At 40.3% G+C, this 21,465-nt stretch overlaps 1 protein-coding gene and 1 pseudogene across 1 annotated transcript in view; one reads left to right on the top strand and one right to left on the bottom strand.

The window, feature by feature from the left end:
* Nucleotides 1-3,364: 3,364 nt before the first annotated feature.
* Nucleotides 3,365-21,465, bottom strand: part of LOC119517813 (myomegalin) — a 53,300-nt gene continuing 35,199 nt past the window's right edge. Inside the window, exons 6-8 of the mRNA XM_037814842.1 lie at nt 20,175-20,423; nt 4,506-4,637; nt 3,365-3,456 (exon numbers count right to left, since the gene is read on the bottom strand). Of these exons, the coding sequence (XP_037670770.1) occupies nt 3,365-3,456; nt 4,506-4,637; nt 20,175-20,423 (473 nt within the window). The remainder of the gene's footprint in view (nt 3,457-4,505; nt 4,638-20,174; nt 20,424-21,465) is intronic.
* Nucleotides 10,040-16,189, top strand: LOC119517807 (annotated as a pseudogene).

Below are 21,465 nucleotides of genomic sequence, written 5' to 3'. Positions count from 1 at the left end.
TCCATGTTGCTGCAAGTATCAGAACTTCATTCTTTTTCAGGACTGAACCATATTTCATCGTATGTTCTTCCGGTTTGCTAATGCTGCAGTTATGCAAAACACACAGAAATGTATTGGCTTTTATAAAGGGGGTTTATTTGGCTACAAAGTTACAGTCTTAAGGCCATAAAAGTTGAAATTATTTAAAGCACATTCTCTGATCACAATGGAATACAATTAGAAGTCAATAACCATCAGAGACTTAGAAAATTCACAAATATCTGGAGGTTAAACAACACACTCCTAAACAATCAGTGGGTTAAAGAAGAAATAGCAAGAGAAATTGCTGAATATATAGAAACGAATGAAAATGAGAACACAACATATCAAAACATATGGGATGCAGCAAAAGCAGTACTGAGGGGGAAATTTACAGCTCTAAATGCAAACATTAAAAAGGAAGAAAGAGCTAAAATCAAAGAACTAATGGAGCAACTGAAGAAGCTAAGAATTGTACAGCCAACTAATCCTAAACCAAGCAGAAAAAAAAGAAACAAGAATTGAAGCAGAGTGACACAGAGGACAAAAAAACAATGGAGAGAATAAATAACACCAAAGTTGGTTCTTTGAGAAGATCAACAAGATTGACAAGCCCCTAGCTAGACTGACAAAAGCAAAAGGAGAAAAAACCCAAATAAACAAAATAATGAATGAGAGAGGCAACATTACTGCAGATCCCAAAGAAATTTAAAAAATTCTAAGAGGATACTGTGAACAACTGTATGCCAAGAAACCAGATAATTCAGAGGAAATGGACAATTTCCTGGACACACACGAACAACCTAGACTGACCAGAGAAGAAACAGAAGACCTCAACCAGCTAGTCACAAGCAAAGAAATCCAATCAGTCGTCAAAAAAGCTTCCCATAAATAAATGCCCAGGGCCAGATGGTTCACAGGGAAATTCTACCAAACATTCAAAAAAGAACTGACACCAATCTTGCTTAAACTCTTTCAAAGCACTGAAGAAAATGGAACATTACCTAACACATTTTATGAAGCTAACATCACTCTAATACTGAAACCAGGTAAAGATGCTAAAAGAAAGGAAAACTACTGGCCAATCTCCCTCATGAATATAGACGCAAAATTTCTCAACAAAATACTTGAAACTCGAATCCAAAGACACGTTAAAAAAAACATATGCCGTGACCAAGTAGGGTTCATTCCAGGCATGCAAGGATGGTAAAACATAGAAAATCAGTCAATGTTTGGGGGACACAATACATTCAGACTGGCACACCTACTGATAAGATACCATCCAATAAAACACATACAACTATTCGATGAAACTATTTGTTTAAGAGACTGAGCATTTCATTTAAAGATTCACAGAAACTTACAGTTAGATTTTACCTGAAGTACCCAGTTCATTCAGCAAGTCCCCCTTTCAGGGAATCCCTCTAAGACATTTATCATGTGAAGACATGTGCTTTGTCCTTGTACAGGGAGCTTTCCTCATAATGAGGCATACCACATCTATCATTGGACAATTCTAGTTGCTAGAAATTGTTCTCTTCATTAAGTCTACTTAGATCTTCCTGTCACTTTCACACACTGATGTTCATTCTGCCCTCCATGCTCTCTATACACAAAGTCTAATTTCACTCCTATTTGGCAGCTGTTTAAATATTTGATGATAGTGTCTTATTACATGGTCTTTTCTTCTCAGGTAACAATTTTTCACAAAATGTTCCTTTTTGTCATCATTTTCTGAAAACTCCAGTCAAACTGTGTCTTAGAAAAAAGTTACTGTCCAGAAGTTCTCTTAAAACTCAATTATGTTCCTAAAAAAGTTAAACATAGAATTACCATATTACCTGACAATTCCACTTCTAGGTATACACCCAAAATGATTAAAACAGACTAGAACATATTTGTACACCAATGTTCATAACAGCCAAAAGGGAGAAACACCCCAAGTGTTCATCAATAAATGGATAAATAGAATGCGGTATATGCATACAACGGAATGTTATTTAGCTATAAAATTGAATTTCCCATATATACTACAACAAGAACCTTGAAAATATTATGCTGAGTGAAATAAGCCAGACACAAAAGGACAAATATTGTTTGATTCCACTTATATGAAATACATAGAATAAGAAAAATCATAGAGATGGAAAGTAGATTAGAGGAATGGGGAATTATTGCTTAATGGCATCAAAGTTTCTGTTTGGGGTGAAGAAAAAGTTTTGGTAATTGATGGAGATGAGAGCACAACATTGTAAATATAATTAGTACCACTGAATTATACACTTAAAAATACTGAAAATGGGAGATTTAATTTTTTATGTTACAATAAAATTTTTTTTTAAATTTGAGTTAGGCCATGACCAATATGGAGCATATAGGCCTACTTGACTTCTCTAGGCAATTCCTGCAATTCCTTTGACCTATGAATTTCATGTGGCTTAAGTTTTTTCTTCATGAACCCATTCTGGTTATCAGTGGCCATCTTTTCTTGGTGCTCACATACCATCTAATTAATATTTATTCTTTGTAAAAGATCACAAGAAACTTTACTCTTCTATAGATATTAAAATTTCATCATTTTGAAAATTTAATAATTGCTATTTTCTAAGCTGAGGAAACATTGTGATCTTCATAACTTCTCAACATTTATTCACATTTATAAGCAGGTTCTGTCATTCTCTTAAATAGAGTGCACCTTGGTCTGGCAAATTGTTCTCATTTAAAACATTCAGATTTGCTCCCCTATCTTTTTATTTTTTCCTTTCTGTTTTTTCTTTAGTAGAGAATTTGTGGGTTTACTGAACAATTATGCATTAAATACAGGATTTCCCTGTTAACACCTTGCACTGGTGTGGAATGTTTGTTACAATTGATGAAAGCACATTTTAATAATTGTACTATTAACTATAGTCCATGATTTAATTAAGAGTTCACTGTTTGTGTGCTCCTTTATCTTTTCATGTGATAGTTTTTCTGTTCTTTCCAACCATGTAATGGGACTTGAGTTCTACAGCTCTATTGCCTACCAATATTTTCCACCTTCCCCTAGCAATTACCTTTCTTTCGTCCTCTAAGAGAAAACTCCCTTTTTCTTTAACTTTTTCCATGAATTTCAGGCCATCATGAGTTTTTAAGCCTTTTCCACACAAATTTTACTCTTTATAGGCATGCAATAAATATATGTAAGCAATAATTTTAAATAATAATTTATTAATTTGATCCATTCAATTAAAGATAATGTCTGATACCTCCAAGTCCACACAGAAAGTGATGCACACCCAAGTATGATGTTGGATAGGGCTGGAAAGGTTCTGGAGGACATTCTGCTATACTCTCCAGGCATATGTCACAGGAAGTCCTGACCAGAGCCAGAAGAGTGACTCTTAGTGTATGAATGAAGGGTTGCGAGGCAGACATCTGGGACTGACTGTGTAGTACCTAGGGAGGGAGAAAGCTCAGTGAAGTCCAGAGAGACTTAACAGGGAATACTCCTCACTGATTGCTCGAAACAGAAACTGACATTCTTTTCTCTCCTGTTTACACTCAGGTGGAAGTAGGAAAACAGAGACACATCAAGCTAGCATCCAGTTGGCAGTCAGTGATTCACCCTCGGGTTATCTGCAAAGATGGGAGAAGGGGTTTGTTCATGAAATGTGTATTTCCCAGAGCTACTCACTCTTGGAGCTGGGAGTTTGGGGACATGCATGTAGGTAGGACTCCATAAGAAGCAACTTTACCTAGATTGAGAATGATTATTATAATATTGGGCTGTGTAGGTCTGGGCAATTTTTGTATTCTCCACCCTCTTTGCTTCTGCAGCTGGGTATTTCTACAGAAGGAAGGGATCTAGTAGTGACCTAAGCTTGGGTTTTACCCTCTATAAAGATGCTTCCCTGAAGGCCCTTTTCTTGTTGCAGAACTGGGATATGGACTGTGATGTTGTAGGGGCTCTAATCACCATTATTCTGGGCTTAACAAGGGAGGAGGGGTATGGAAGTTTTGGTCTCCAAGTGAGAGCATCCATAGAGGAGACTATGGGAATAAGGATCACCCCAGAGAAGTGGCAGGTGGTATCCATGGCAGGTGGTATCCAAGGCATGTGGTAGTGGCATGAGGGTGAGATGTATTTTTCCCTCTGCTTAAATGAGTACTATGGAAGCCTTGGCTCTACCTCTTGCCAGTAAGGCTACAAGCCCAGGAGCAGCACCAGGCAGAATTTGTAGTTGTAAGAATGAGCATGTCATCAGACAGCCCTAAGAATGATACCTAGCTCTGCTTGGGGCAAGTCATTCTTGAGCCTCGGTTTCCTCCTTTGTAAAACGGAGATAGTAGTAGCTGCCCTGCTTCTCTCTCTGGGCTGATTTTAAAGAACAAGTGAAATAATGCATACCAATGTGTTTTAGAAGTGTGACACTCTGCTCCAATAACCTAAGCCCTTTTGATGTGCCCTAGATGTGAATAAAAAACAAGATTTCAGTCTTTCCTACTTTTTCCTTGGTCAGCATTGCTCAGCACGTGTTCCAGCCTCTCCTGAAGGTGATCATTGAAGCAGACAGACTCCTCCAGGCGCTGGCGCAGGTTTTGGATCTCAACAAGATGCTTTTCCAGCAGGTCAGACCCTATTGTATACCGCCAGGACATAGGAGAGGTGGGAAATGGATAAGCTCGATCAGTCAGGAGCAGTTGTGGGGGCTGCCCAGGGCCTCTTGGCAAGATCTCTGCCCAGCTCTGTCCTTTTGTCAACTTCTTGCTCTCACTTGGACCCCAGAGAGCACCAGGCAATTTTGTTTAAAGAGCTCCTGGGCTCTAAATCACATGGTGGTCTTCTGTGAGCAGACGCCACCGGGCCTTCTCCCAGACACAGGTTTAGTACATGGAAGGGAAGTGGACACTGGGTCAGAGAACAGAGATGGGAAACTGCTAAAAGCCTCTAGTTAGAACTAGCCTAGCAATAGGGAAGTTTGACTACCTCCTGGGTGAGACATAGGTAGAAAACTGGAGGGCCTCCCTCTCTATACCCCTCCTACCAGCTGAATCATGACTGAATAGACTTTAATATCTACCACTCATAAAGACCAAGACTAAGGCAAATGCATATGAAATTAAATCAGGCTGTTGAGTGATGAGTTATACTGAATGTTTTCCTTTAACCCCTTTTTCTGTGGAGAGACAAGGAAGAGCCTGGGAGTTATCAGGACCTGAAGGTAGAATAGGAGAGAGAAGAGCACTTCGAAGGTAGGGAAAGATGAACAACGAGAAGGGAAGGAAACCAAGAACAGGCTTCATCCATCAGAATGTATTGCTTAGGGCTCGGTTTTTCTCTGAGAATTTCAAATGTCTTATTGTTACATACCTGGGACCAAGAAACTGAGCTGCTTAAACCATTCCCTTACAAAGCTGCAGCCCTAGCCCCTGGGTACCAAGATGCCTGGCTTTGATTCCAATAGCAACATTTGAGAGTAGGATTCGCTTGTGGTTATTTCTATGCACTGTGTATGTGTGTGTAGCGGTGGAAGGCTCTATAGAAATAGTCTCCCCTCCTACAACAGCTCTTTATTTTTTTGCGTTATATAGATATCCCTTTTTCTTTTTTAGTTTATTAGAATAGCTAGAAAGAAATACCTGAAACTGTTGAACTGCAATCCAGTATCCTTGATTCCTGAAGATGATTGTATAACTATATAGTTTACACTGTGTGACTATGTGATTGTGAAAACATTGCAGCTCACACTCCCTCCATCCAGTGCATGGACAGATGAGTAGAAAAATGGGGACAAAAAGTAAATGAACAATGCGGGGGGGGGGCATGGGATGTTCTGGGTGCTTCCTTGTACTTCCATCCTTATTTTTATCTTTTAGAGCAATGAAAATTCTCAAAAACCGACTGTGGTGATGAATGCACAACCACACAATGACACCATGAAGAACTGACTGCACACCCTGGATGACTGCATGGTATGTGAACACATCCCAACAAAACTGCATAAAAAAATAAAATAAACAAAAAAGATGATGGGGTCCTAAACTCAGGCAGAACTGGGAATCCTCTGGTCATGCCCATTGTTCCATGCATATACATTAGCCTCTTCATCATTTATGCATAACCCATCCCCAGCCACTGCTGCCAGCACCACACCCTTCCACCACCCCTGTTCTGGATGAAGTGTCTCATCTTTTACAGGTTTTTCTCATGTGCCCCTCATCTACTCTTTGTCATCGTGTCCCAAGAAGCCAATAAAGAGCTAGTCTTGGCCCTTTATGACTCTCTTAGCCTGAGTTTCCTAGAAAACACAGCCGGAGACCCAGCTTATGTTCTAAGGCTTTCTTTTTTTTTTTCCTCTTTATTTGAGTGAAATTTTATTGAGGTATATTCACACAACACCCAGTCACTCAAAGTACACAATTAGTTCCTCACAGCACCACCACACATAGCTGCGCGTTCATCACCACAATCAATCCCTGAACATCTTCACCACTCCAAAAAACAAAATAAAAATTAAAATAAAAACGAACATCCAAAACATCCCATTCCCCTCTTCCCCCCGCTGTTCACCCACTTTTTTTAATACTCATTCATTGTTTTCTTTAACTTTACAAAAAAGTAAAAAACAAACAATAAAAAAAACGTTTCAGACAAAACCAAAACAAAGGAATAAGAAAAGACGAATAGCCAAAAATAACATTGCTTCCAACATGTTCCTACCCTACCCCAAGAAAATAAACAAACTATAACCCAACAAAGGAATAAGAAAAACAACCTAAAATAACCACATTTCTGCAAACTTGTTCCTACCATACCCCCCCAGAAATTAACAAACCATAGTTGTTCCTGAGTGTTCCCATAGCATCAAGTTTACACTTGATAACTTATCTGTTCTTATTAGATTATCTTTCCCCCTTCACTATTTGCTGTCTATTGCTAGGTCCCCTACATTCTACAATATAAACATTTATTTAACATTTTTCACAAAGTTCACATTAGTGGTAACATACAATAGCTCTCTTTTTGTGCCTGGCTTGTTTCACTCAGCATTATGTCTTCAAGGTTCATCCAGGTTGTCATGTATTTCACGACCTCGTTCTTACTTACTGCCACGTAGTATTCCATTGTGTGTATATACCACATTTTGTTTATGCACTGATCTGTTGAAGGACATTTGGATTGTTTCCATCTCTTGGCAATTGTGAATAATGCTTCTATGAACATCAGTGTGCAAATATCTGTTCGTGTCACTGCTTTCATATCTTCCAGGTTCATACCAAGAAGTGAAATTGCTGGATCAAAGGGTAACTCTATATCTAATTTTCTGAGGAACCACCAGACTGTCTTCCAGAGTGGCTATACCATTATACACCAACAATGAGTAAGAGTTCCATGTCTCCACATTTTCTTCAGTATTTATAGCTTTCTGTTTGTTTAATGGCAGCCAATCTAATTGGTGTAAGATGATATCTCATTGTGGTCTTAATTTGCATCTTTCTAATACCTAGTGAAGATGAACATTTTTTCAAGTGTTTTTTGTCCATTTATATTTCATCTTCAAAAAAATGTCCTTTCATATGTTTTGCCGATTTTATAATTGGGCTGCTTGTACTACTGTTGTTGAGTTGTAGGATTTCTTTATATTTGTAAGATTTCAGTCATTTGTCAGATACATATCTTCCAAATATTTTTTCCCATTGAGTTGGCTGCCTCTTCAGCTTTTTGACAAATTCCTTTGAGGTACAGAAGCTTTTAAGTTTGAGGGGTTCCAATTTATCTAGTTTTTCTTTTGCTGCTTGTACTTTGGGTGCAAGGTCTAGGAAGTGACCTTCTAATACAAGGACTTGAAGATGTTTCCCTACATTATCTTCTAGGAGTTTTATGGTACTGTCTGCTATGTTGAGGTCTTTACTCCATTTTGAGTTAATTTCTGTGTATGGTGTGAGGTAGGGATCCTCTTTCATTCTTTTGGATATGGACATCCAGCTCTTCCAGCCCCATTTGTTGAACAGACTGTTATGTCCCAGTTCAGTGGTTTGGGGGGCCTTATCAAATATCAGTTGACCATAGATCTGGGGGTCTATCTCCAAATTCTCAATTTGATTCCATTGATCAATATGTCTATCTTTGTGCAAGTGCCATGCTGTTTTGACTACTGTAGCTTTATAATAAGCTTCAAAGTCCTTCTGCATCATTTTTCTTTTTAAGAATGATTTTAGCAATTCGAGGCATCTTTCCCTTCCAAATAAATTTGATAATTAGCTTTTCCAAGTATGCAAAGTAGGTTGTTGGAATTTTGATAGGAATTGCATTGAATCCATAGATGAGTTTGGGTAGAATTGACATCTTTATGACATTTAGTCTTCCATCAACACAGAATATTTTTCCAATTTTTTATGTCCTCTTCTATTTCTTTTAATAAGGTTATGTAGTTTTCTATGTAGAGGTCTTCTACATCCTTGATTAAGTTTATTCCTAGGTACTTGAATTTTGTAGTTGCTATTGAGAATGGAATCTTTTTTCTTGATTGTCTCTTCAGTTAGGTCATTTCTGGTGTATAGGAACATTACTGACTTATGTGTATTGATGTTGTATCCTGCTACTTTGCTAAATTTGCTTATTAGTTCAAGTAGCTGTGTCATCGACTTCTCAGGGTTTTCTAGATATAAGTTCATATCATCTGCAAATAATGACAGTTTTACTTCTTCTTTTCCAACTTGGATGCCTTTTCTTTCTTTGTCTTGCCAGATTGCTCTGGCTAGCACTTCTAGCACAATGCTGAATAACAGTGGTGACAGTGGGCATCCTTGTCTCATTCCTGATCTTAGAGGGAAGGCTTTCAGTCTCTCACCATTGAGTACTATGCTGGCTGTGGGTTTTTATATATGCCCTTTATCATATTGAGGAGGTTTCCTTCAATTCCTACCTTTTGAAGTGTTTTTAACACAAAAGGATGCTGGATTCTGTTGAATGCTTTTTCAGCATCTGTTGAGATGGTCATTTGATTTTCCCCTTTTGATTTGTTAATGTGTTGTGTTACATTGATTGATTTTCTTATATTGAACCATCCTTGCATTCCCAGAATGAACTCCACTTGGTCATGGGGTATGATTTTTTTAATGTGTCTTTGGATTCGATTTGCAAGTACTTTGTTGAGAATTTTTGTATCTATATTAATTAGGGAGATTGGCATGTAGTTTTCCTGTCTTGTAGCATTTTTACCTGGTTTTGGTATTAGAGTCATGTTAGCTTCATAAAATGAGTTACGTAGTATTTCATTTTCTTCAATGTTTTGAAAGAGTTTAAGTAAGATTGGTGTTAGTTCTTTTTGGAAAGTTCGGTTGAATTTCCCTGTGAAGACATCTGGCTCTGACCATTTGTTTGTGGGAAGTTTTTTGATGACTGATTGGATCTCTTTGCTTGTGATTGGTTGGTTGAGGTCTTCTGTTTCTTCTCTGGTCAGTCTAGGTTGTTCATGTGTGTCCAGGAAATTGTCCATTTCCTCTAAATTACCTAGTTTGTTGGCATACAGTTGTTCACAGTATCCTCTTAGAATTTTTTTAAATTTCTTCAGGATCCACAGTAATGTTGCCTCTATCATTTATTATTTTATTTGAGTCTTCTCTCTTTTTGGTTTTGTCAGTCTAGTTAGGGGCTTGTTAATCTTGTTGATCTTCTCGAAGAACCAACTCTTGGTTTTATTTATTCTCTATTGTTTTTTGTTCTCTATGTCATTTATTTCTTCTTTAATCCTCATTAATTCTTTTCTTCTACTTGGTTTAGGATTAGTTTGCTGTTCATTTTCTATCTTCTTTAGTTGTTCCATTAGTTCTTTGATTTTAGCTCTTTCTTCCTTTTTTAATGTATGCATTTAGAGCCACAAATTTCCTCCTCAGAGGGACTGATCTGAAGAACCCTGCAAAGTAAAAGAGGCCAGGAATCGCCTACATCCCACTTCTCACAGTCCCAAGAGCTCAGCCAAAGTGTTGCTTTTTTTGTTGTTTTTTACAGAACAAGTAAACAATACAGATTTTAAACATGGGATGGAGATCTACATCATCCACCAAGAGTGGAAAATTTATGAAACCCACAGACCAGGCCTGAAAGGAAGCCTGGAAGAGAGAATTAAAGAAGAACAAAAAACAGTGCATGATGGTACAGGCTGCAGTTTTGAAGATGAAGGATCCCAAGCAGATTATCTGGGACATGGAGAAATTGGATGAAATGGAGTTTAACCCCATGCAACAGCCCCAGTTAAATGAAAAGGTACTGAAAGACAAATGTAAAAAGCTACACAAAACCTTTGAACGTATTCTATGACTTTTTAAAAAAATTTTATTTTGACATAATTTCAAACTTACAAGAACAGTTGCAAAAACAATACAAACCCCATACACAGAACTCCAGCATACCCCTCCCCCCCTCCCCCAATACCCTGATGCACCAACTTTAACATCCTGTCACACCACCATTTCTTTCTTTCCCTCCCTCTCTCCCTCCCTCCCTCCCTATCATCCATCATCTATTGCTCTGTCCTCTGAACATATAAGAGCAAGCTACACACATCTTTGAACAAACAATATAATTCACATATACATTTCCCATGAACAAGAACATTCTTTTATGCAATCCCATTAAGCACAGCTAAGAAGTTCAATAAATTCAACATTGATACAAAGCTTACATTCTATATTTCCTTTTTTTTTCCCTTATGTCTCATCTATGTCCCCTTGAGCCTCCTCTCCTCTATCCTCAGATCCCATCCAGGATCTGACTTTTTTTTTTCAATTGTGGAAACATATATACAGCCTAAATCTTCCCCACCCCCTCCCTAGCATTCCATTAGTGGGATTAATCACATTTAGAATGTTGCAATGCTATCACCTTCCCACCATCCATTTCTAGAAGTTTCCCTTCATTCCAAACAGAAATCCTACTCTCATTTCTTAACTCCCCATTGCCCCTTCCCCCTCTTCTTATAACCCCTACCCTACTTTTCACCTCTATGGTCATATTCTCTGATACTTTCTTTGTGTTTACTGTGGGGCTTAAGTTTAACCTCTTAAATCTGTAGCAATCTTGTTTTTCTTTGATACCAACTTAACTTCAACAGGACACATAAACTATGCTCCTATACGCCACCATTCCCCCACCTTTATGTAGTTCTTGTCAAAAATTACATATTTTACATTGAGTCCCAAACCACTGATTTATCATTACACTTTATGTATTTTAGATCCTGTAGGAAGTAATACTGGAGTTACAAATCAAAAATACAGTAGTGTTGGTATTTATATTTACCAAGTGATCTTTACTGGAAATCTTTATTTCTTCATGTAGTTTCAGTCAATTGTTTAGTGTCCCTTCCTTTCAGCCTGCTCAACTCCCTTTAGCATTTCTTATAGGACTGATCTACTGGTGATGAAGTCCCTCAGCTTTTGATTATCTGGGAATGTTTTCATCTCCCCCTGATTTTTACCCTCCAGGTGTTCATGAATTCTCCAAGTCTCTGATGGTTATTGACTTCTATTTGTATTCCATTGTGGCCAGAGAATGTGCTTTGAACAAATTCAAAACTTTTTTTTTTTAATTTACTGAGGCTTGTTTTATGTCCCAGCATATGGTCCATTCTGGTGAAAGATCCGTGATCACTAGAGAAGAATGTGTGTCCTGGTGACCTGGGATGTAATGTTCTCTATATGTCTGTTAAAATTCTCTATATTTCTCTCTCCTTTCTTTATTCCTCTGTTGGTAGGGCTCCCTTTAGTATCTCCAGTAGGGCATGTCTTTTATTAGCAAAATCTCTCAGCATTTGTCTGTGAAAAATTTAAGCTCTCCCTCAAATTTGAAGGAGAGTTTTGCTGAATAAAGTATTCTTGGTTGGAAATTTTTCTCTCTCAGAATTTTAAATATGTCATGCCACTGCCTTCTCACCTCCATGGTGGCCACTGAGTAGTCACTACTTAGTCTTATGCTGTTTCCTTTGTATGTGGTGAATTGCTTTTCTCTTGCTGCTTTCAGAACTTGCTCCTTCTCTTCAGTATTTGACAGTCTGATCAGGATATGTCTTAGAGTAGGTTTATTTGGATTTATTCTATTTGGAGTTCGCTGGGCATTTATGCTTTGTGTATTTATATTGTGTAGAAGGTTTGGGAAGTTTTCCCCAACAATTTCTTTGAATACTCTTTCTAGACCTTTACCCTCCTCTTCTCCTTCTGGGATACCAGTGAGTCTTAAATTTGGATGTTTTGTTTTATCTGTCATATCCCTGAGATCATTTCAATTTTTTCAATTTTTTCCCCCATTCTTTCTTTTGTTCTTTCATTTTCCATTCTGCGGTCCTTGAGGAGACTGAGTCATTGTTCAACTTCCTCTAATCTTGTATTATGAGTATCCAGAGTCTTTTTAATTTGGCCTACAGTTTCTTTAATTTCCATAAGACCTTCTATTTTTTTATTTACTCTTGCAATTTCTTCTTTATGCTCTTCTAGGGTCTTTATGTCCTTTATATCCTGTGCCATGTTCTCATTGTTTGACTTTAGTTCTTTGATTAATTGCGCCAAGTACTGTGTCTCTTCTGAGCTTTTGATTTGGGTGTTTGGGTTTGGGTTCTCCATATCGTCTGGTTTTATCATATGCTTTAAGATTTTCTGTTGTTTTTGGCTTCTTAGCATTTGATTTACTTGATCTGTAATTTGTCAGAACTACAGCTTGGTGGCGTACACTTTCTCTAACTAACCAGCAATGGCGTCTGCAAGTCACCTATTCCCCTCAAGTCAGTTCTCCCCAACTTTGTCTTTGTGGTGTGTGGGGATCTGATTCTTGTGGGGTTCAATTGGTGCACTAAATTTGGGTGTGTTGTTGGTGCTGTGCGCCCTGAATGTGGGGTGTGTGTCTGGGTGGTTAGGGAAGCAGCGCAGCTTTAATAATCAAACCTCCCAGGTGTTCCCAGAGATTTAAGGCTGTTGCAAGAGTTTAAGCCTTCATTTCAGTCTTGCCACAGATTGTCTGTGCTGCTGACCCACAAGTCCTTGGTATTGGCGTAGGGTCCCTGGGATTTCTGAGTGGGTTCCCCTTCTCAGCCGTGCTCTTCCAGGGCCTCTGCTGAGGGAAGGCTGCACCACGTCACAAGTACACACCAGCCCACCAGGGAAGCCCTGGCTGCCGGGCCGTGCAGGGGCTTCTCAGCCTGCTGTAAAGATGGCTGAATAGGAAGTGTTAATTTCCCCCTTTTTGCACAGCTCTGCCTTCCCTGCTCTGGGACAATTTGCTGTGGGTGCACTAAAGGCCACTGTCCATGGCTGATATTGTGGTGTGTGTGTGCAGTGCTGCAGGAAAGACTCCCCGTCACACTGGGTTTCTTGGCACGGCTTTGGGCTGTGGGTCCAGCCCTGGACAGGAGTGTCCCCAACCCGCTGGGGAGATGGCTGCAAGGGGTGTGGTTTCTTTCTCCTTTTGGCTCCCCTCTGCTCCCCTGGCCCTGAGACAATCAGCAGCAGGTGTGGGAAGGGCTATCCTCCACACCAGATGCTGAGGCATTAGCCCAGCCCACTCCTGACATGCTTCACTGCATGGTTCTCCCCGTCATATCTGCAGTCTCTCCTGGGTTTTTTTATTTTTAAAAGAACTAGTCCATCTCCAAATGCCAACCCACTGTTTCCCCACACCACAGCACAGCCACTGGACTTTCAGCTGGCTCACTCACTCATTTTAGAATGCAGACTCCAGGTTTCACCAAATGCACAGTCCCTGTGGATTTAGCAGACCTTTTCTGGCTGGTGCATTGCTGGAACTGGTGTTCTGGGTCACTTTCTGGTTTTTATCTAGTATTTTTCATGGAGGTGTTTTTTGGCACCATCTCACCTAGCCACCATCTTAGGTTCTCGTATTCTATGACTTTATGAAAAAGAAAATCCAGATATTTACAAAGAATTGAGAAAACTAGAAGTAGAATATGAACAGAAGTGGGCTCAACTTAGTCAATATTTTGATGCTGTCAAGAATGCTCAGCACTTGGAAGTTGAGAGTATTCCTTTGCCAGATATGCCTCATGCTCCTTCCAACATCTGGATCCAGGACATTCTACTTCCTGGTGCCCAGCCACCTTCCATACTCAAAAAGACTTCAGCCTATGGACCTCCATCTCGGGCAGTATCTATACTTCCTCCTTTTGGGCAGGGTGTTCTAAGTTTGCCCCCTGGCAGAAAACCTCCTGGTCCCCCCCTGGTCTACCTCCTCCTCAAGTCTTGCAGATGTATGGCCATAAAGTGGGCTTTGCTCTAGATCTTCCTCCTCGTAGGTGAGATGAAAATATGTTATATAGTCCTGAACTTGCTCAGTGAGGTCATGATGATGATGTTTCTAGGACCAGTGAAGATGACAGCTATCCTGAAGACACGGATCAGGATAAACATGATGACAGCACTGATGACAGTGACACTGACAGATCAGATGGAGAAAGTGAGGGGGATGAATTTGTGCACTGTGATGATAGTGAGAGAGAAAACATTGAGGAAAAAAAGTCAGGTCTGACTGTACGATTTGCAGATATGCCTGGAAAATCAAGGAAAAAGAAGAAGAACATGAAGGAGGTGACTCCTCTTCAAGCCATGATGCTTTGAATGGCAGGTCAGGAAATCCTAGAGGGGGGACAAGAAGTAGAGGAATTTTCAGAGGATGATGATGAATATGATTCTGATGATTCTGAAGCAGAAAAGAAATCACAAAAACAGCATAAATAAGAATCTTTCTGATGGCACATCTACAGATTCTTCACAGCAGCAAGCTCCTCCACAGTCTGTTCCTCCTTCTCAGATACAAGAACCTCCCATGCCAGGACCACCTCCTCTTGGACCATCACCTGCACCACCTTTATGGCCACCTGGACCACCTACAGGCCTTCCTCCTGGGCCACCTCCAGGAGCTCCTCTGTTCCTGAGACCACCTGGAATGCCAGGACTCCGAGGGACTTCACCCCGACTTTTACCTCCAGGACCACCACCAGGCCGACCCCCTGGCCCTCCCCCAGGTCCACCTCCAAGTCTGCCTCCTGGCCTCCTCCTTGGGGACCTACACCAAGGCTACCTCCCCCCACACCTCCAGGTATCCCTCCACCTCATTCTGGCATGATGCATCCACCTTTGGTGCCTCCACTTGGACCTGCCCCACCTGGGCTCTTCCCACCAGCTCCCTTGCCAAACTCAGGAGTTTTAAGTGCCCCAACCAATTTGATTAAGTGACTGTGCTGGTTTAAATGTATTATGTCCCCCAGAAAAAGCCATGTTCTTTGATACAATCTTGTGGGGCAGATGTTTTAGTGCTGATTAGATTGGAATTCTTTGAGTGTTTCCATGGAGATGTGACCCACCCAATCGTAGGTGATAACTCTGATGAGATATTTCCATGGAGGCATGGCCCCACCCATTCAGCATGGGCCTTGATTACTGGAGCAGTATATAAGCTCAGACAGAAGGACTGAGCTTGCTACAGCCAAGAGGGACACTTTGAAGAATGCACTGGAACTGAGAGAGGAGCTTCAGCTTACAGAGACATTTTGGAGATGGCCTTTAAAAGCAGATTTTGCTCTGGAGAAGCTAAGAGAGGACAAACACCCCAAAAGCAACCAAGAGTGACATTTTGGAGAGAAGCTGAAGCCTAGAGAGGAATGCCCTGGGAGAAAACCAGAACTGTGGAGCAGATGCCAGTCATGTGCCTTCCCAGCTAACAGAGGTTTTCCAGACACCATTGGCCATCTTCCAGTGAAGGTACCCAATTGTTGATGACTTACCTTGGACACTTTATGGCCTTAAGACTATAACTGTGTAACCAAATAAACCCCCTTTTATAAAAGCCAATCCATTTCTGGTGTTTTGCATTCCAGCAGCATTAGCAAACTAGAATAGTGACCCAAGGCAGATGATACAAGTGCAGCCACCATTGAGAAGAAAGCCATAGCAACCACCAGTGCCAAGCCACAGATCACTAATCCCAAGGCAGAGATTACTTGATTTGTGCCCACTGCACTGAGGGTATGTCAGGAGAATAAAGGAGCTACTGCTGCTCCCCAAAGATTCTGCTGTGCCTCTTGCCAAAGCAGCCCCCAAGTCTGGTCCTTCTGTTCTTGCCTCATTACAAACTAAGGATGATGTGTATGAAGCATTCATGAAGGAGATGGAAAGGCTACTGTGACAGTTTTTGATGCCATAACAGGTTTCTGTTCACATCAGTGGTTCATGGAGGAAGAGGCTCTTAATTAAGGTTTGGTAAAAGAGCCACTTCCACTGTCAGGGTATTTTCTAATTTCAGTGCAAAGAATATCCTAAAATTTAGTCTTGGTCAGAATTTACTGCATTTAAGAGGGGGTGTTTCATTCAGAATAGATTGATTATTGAAGCAGTGCTGCTAACATCTATTCCCTTTCATATCATTTCCATCCCATTTCTCTCCCTTCTCCAGTTCTTTTGAAACATGTGATCAGGGGGATCTCAGTTACTTATTTGTTTTTATTCTCCTCTCTGTGTGTTGTGAACACCTGAGTAGGGATTTCTGAGGAACTGGTTTATTTTACCCCATCTTGGCTTTTGTGTTTGAGTTATTTTAAATATTTTCTCGTAAATATTTTGTAATATTTTACTTGTAGTGAAATGGATCACAATGTCATTTCCTAATACAAAGCAGGATTCATGGGAAGAAAATGTACAATTCTTTGATTAAAATTATTTCCCACTGACTTAAACTTTGAGTGTTTTGCAGAAAAATTAATAAACGTTCTACACCAACAGAGAAAAAAATTTCCCCCTCAATACTTCCTTCACTGCGTCCCATAAGTTTTGATATATCGTGCTCTCATTTTCATTCATCTCTAGATATACAGCAATTTCTCTTGCAATTCCTTCTTTAACCCATTGATTGCTTAGGAGTGTGTTGTTTAACCTCCAGATACTTGTGAATGTTTTAAATCTCTGATGGTTATTGACTTCTAATTGTATTCCATTGTGATCAGAGAATGTGCTTTGAATAATTTCAATCTTTTTAAATTTATTGAGGCTTGTTTTATGGCCCAGCATATGCTCTATTCTGGAGAAAGTTCCATGAGCACTAGAGAAGAATATGTATCCTGGTGATTTGTGATGTAATGCTCTATATATGTCTGCTAATTCAAATTCATTTATTAGATTGTTTAGGTTTTCAATTTCCTTATTGGTCCTCTGTCTAGTTGATCTACCTATAGGAAGGAATGATGCATTGAAGTCCCTCACAATTATTGTGGAAACATCCATTGCTTCCTTCAATTTTGTCAATGTTTGTCTCATGTATTTTGGGGCACCTTGATCGGGTGCCTAGACATTTATGTTTCTTATTTCTTCTTGTTGAATTGCCCCTTTTATTAGTATATAGTGACCTTCTTAGTCTCTTATAACATCCATGTATTTATAGAAGGATTAATATTTTTTTATTTGAGATTAATATTGCTACTCTTGCTTTCTTTTGACTGTAGCTTGCGTGGAATATTTTTTTCCATCCTTTCACTTTCAATTTCTTTGTTTCTCTGTGTCTAAGATAAGTCTCTTGTAAGCAACATATTGATGGTTCATATTTTTTAATCCATTTTGCCAATCTATATCTTTTAATTGGGGTGTTTAATCCATTCACATTCAATGTTATTACTATGAAGGCAGTTCTTGAATCAGCCATCCTATTCTTTTATTTTTATTTGTCAGATATATTTTCCCCCTCTCTCTTTATTTCCTTTAATGTACCCTTACTAAAACTCTTTATTTCTGGACCCTTCTCCATTCCTCTCTCTCCTTTCTTTTTTTCTCTGCCAGTAGGACTCCCTTTAGTATCTCTGGTACAGCAGGTCTCTTGTTAGCAAATTCTCTCAGCAGTTGTTTTTCTGTGAAGATTTAAGCTCTCCCTCAAATTTGAAGGGTAGCTTTGCTGGATAAAGAATTCTTGGTTGGCAATTTTTTCTTTCAGAATTTTAAATATGTCATACCACTGCCTTCTTACCTCCATGGTGGCTGCTGAGTAGTCACTACTTAGTCTTATGTTGTTTCCCTTGCATATGATGAATTGCTTCTCTCTTGCTCCTTTCAGAACTAGCTCCTTCTCTCCAGTGTTTGAGAACCTGATCAGAATATGTCTCAGAGTGGGTTTATTTGGATTTACTCTGTTTGGAGTTCACTGGGCATCTATGATTTGCATATTTATGTCCTTTAGAAGGGTTGGGAAGTTTTCCCCAACAATGTCTTTGAATACTCTTCCTAGACCTTTACCCTTCTCTTCCCCTTCTGGAACACCAATGATTCTTATATTTGTGTGCTTCATGTTGTCCGTCATATCCTTTAGGTCCATTTCAAATTTTCTTCTCCATTCGTTCTTTTGTACTTCCACTCTCCAGAATGTTTTCTTCAAGTTTGCCAACTTGTTTTTCAAGTTCATTTAATCTGCTGCTATGGATTTCCAAGGTCTTTTTAATTTGATCAACAGTTTCTTTTATTTCCATTAGGTCATCTATTTTTTAAATTTACTCTTGCAAATTCATCTTTATGCTCTTCTAGGGTCTTTTTTATGTCCTTTATATCTGAGTCATGATCTCATTCTTTGTGATTACGTCTTTGATTAATTGCTCCAAGTACTGTGTCTCCTCTGATTTTTTGATTTGGGTGTTTGGGTTATCCATATCTTCTGGTTTCCTCATATGCTTTAAAATTTTCTGTTGTTTTTGGCCTCTTGACATTTGCTTATCTTGCTAGTGTTCTTTTAGGATATACAGGCTTGCCTGAACCATTATCTATAATTTTTCAGAGCTATAGCTTGGTGGAGTGCACTTTCTCTGTCTTACCAGCAGATTGCACCCCAAGCCATCTATTACTCTCATGCCAGTTCTCCCCAATTTCATCTATGCAGCAAGTGGGTGTCCAAACCTTGTGGGGATCCAATCAGTGCACTAACATTCTGTGTGCAGTTGGGGCTGCCATCCTTTGCAGTTAGGCAGGGGAGATGGCTTTAAGACTCAGAACTCCCAGACATTCCTGGAGTCTTAAAGTTGTTGCATGAGTCCAACCCTTCAGCTCAGATTCCCCACAGTCTATCTCTGCTGCAGGCCCACAAGTCCCTGGGATTTGTGTAGGGCCCTTGGGACTTCCATGCAGGACACTGCCACTAAATTGTGCACTCTGTGGGCCTCCATGGAAGAAGACTGTGCAACATTACAGGTGAGCAGAATCCCCAAGGAAGCTCTCTGCTGTGGAACTGTGAAGGGGCCTCTTCCAGCCTGCTGAAAATATGGTTGTACAGGGTGTGGAAACTTCCCACTTCCACAGCCCTCTGCCTGCTGCTATGGGCCATTCCCAGCTCTGGGACAATAAGCTGTGGGTGTGCAAAAGGCTATCATCCATGCCAGATACTGAGACGGGTTCCTGGGGCATGCAAGGCACTCCCCACCATGCTTGACTGTGCAGCTCTCACTGAAGGATCTGCAGCTGCTTTTGGGGTTTTTAAACTAACCCACTTCCAAGCCCCAACCCCAGGTTTCTCCCCACCACAGTGCAGCTGCCGTTTTTCCAGCAGCCTCAAACACTCACTCGATTCTGAATGCAGACTCTTGGTTTCACCAAGTACACAGTCCCTGTGGATGTAGCAGACCTTGTCCAGTCAATACAACCCCGGAACTGGTATTCTGGAGCACTTTCTGTCTTTTATCTAGTGTTTTTCATGGAAAAATATTATGCTCTGTCTCTCTTAATGTCATCTTGGATCCTCCCCTATAATAACTCTTAAGCTAAGGAGGAATTTCCCCATGGAAGTCTAAGCTTGATATTCTAGAACAATCTAAATGTAGGTCTAAGAAGGTGTGACACAGACAGAAAGGAGCATGTGAGTGTGAGGTTGTTCATCCTCCCTGGAGAGTGCTTGAGAATGCCTGTGACTTCCTTTATTCTCCTGCCCAGAGTCCCTAGGTAGGGAGGATGGAGTAAAGCATTTAAAAAGACCATCACTAAACTGGCATCTCATTCTCTGGTTGAACCATAGGATATTGCCTCTTCATCTTCTCACTTGCTTCTGTGAGCCAGGATATAAAAGAGTAACAAAAAATCCCCTGGCCAGGAAAGGAATGTGTCTCTCCTGTCAGTGGACCCTATTTCACCATTTGCTCCTTGTGTGTTACCTGAGGGTTTGGAGTCAGGTCGGTGCAAAGAGGAGAAGGAGGACAGATTCCCAGATACATTCATTTTCTGAGGCCTCATCTCATCCCATGGGCCACTGCTGCCATGGTGCCCAGGTTCTGGAGTCCTACTCAGCTGGGTGGTGTGATGTGGTGTGGTGCCTTTCAGAAGATAGAACTGCTGGTTTGGTCTGGCTCCTGAATAGTTACTAGGTAATGTAACTGAATCCACAGGTGTGGCAGGGCTGACATCTGTTCAGAAAGAAACATGAATGAGAAACAAACAAAGAAGTCAGAAAAGAAGTGTTTAAAAGCTAATCCAGGAAATGAAGACTAAGGCAGATGCCAGAGATCCCAAACCTACTGCTGAATATCAGTTAGATGAAGACTCACTCCCCAAGGACTGTAAATTTCATTCTAAAATTAGTGGCATTTTATGGCCTTTGACATCAAGAAGTGTTGATTAGTTATAGTATCTGAGGGTCACAAGGCACACAGGGGAGTTCAGGGGCCCCTTTCCTGGCTCCTCCTATAGTTTCCAATGCTCCAGGGGATGATCCCAGGGAGGTACTTCAGAAAAGTCTGCTAATCTAAAAGTCAAGAGAATAAGGGGACAAATGAAACATTTTGCTGGTCTGTGAACAGGTGCTCTGCTCACATTGCAGTCTATGCTTTCCCCAGCAACACACCAGCTAATCCTTCATGGTTCCATATTGGGACTGTTGGAAGAGGAAGAGAAATTGGCCTCCAATGCTGCAGAGAATTTAGATGGTATCTCACAGTGAAGCTGCCATGCTAGCACATTTGTTGACTGCCCTAGAAATTTTGACTCAAAAAGCAAAAAAAAAAAAAAAAACCACAAAAAAAACAAACCAAAAAACCCATGATAAACAATTGCTCTTCTGGGGGGACAATGACTTCAGATGGGAAAAAGAAGGGCTTTAGTTTCCCTCAGGAGAGATAGACGTGGCAGAAAATAAGCCCTGTGCTTTTTGGGGGCACCACTCCAGAGGCCACACTTCATTGCTAGTGGTAGCAGGAAGTGCAGGTGAGGGAAAAGTGTGCTTGCTCTTTTCCTGCTGTCTCTCAGGGCAGTGCTGGGTTGAATCATGTGCCTCTTGACAACTGAGTACAAAGATGCAAGTAAAACTCCTATTGGACCCTTGGGACAGATTACATACATATCCATTGATAAAATCTTAGATGAAAATGCTATATGTACAGGATCTTGTCTCATTTACAGAGGCTAGAACTTTGTGCTGAACACAGAGGCAGAAAGAGTGGAATGAGGAAA

This window comes from Choloepus didactylus, chromosome 2 (genome assembly GCF_015220235.1).
Source record: "Choloepus didactylus isolate mChoDid1 chromosome 2, mChoDid1.pri, whole genome shotgun sequence".
NCBI classification, from domain to species: Eukaryota; Metazoa; Chordata; class Mammalia; order Pilosa; family Megalonychidae; genus Choloepus; species Choloepus didactylus.
The sequence above is the reverse complement of the archived record's forward strand: the minus strand, read 5'-3'. Positions and strand labels throughout refer to the sequence as shown.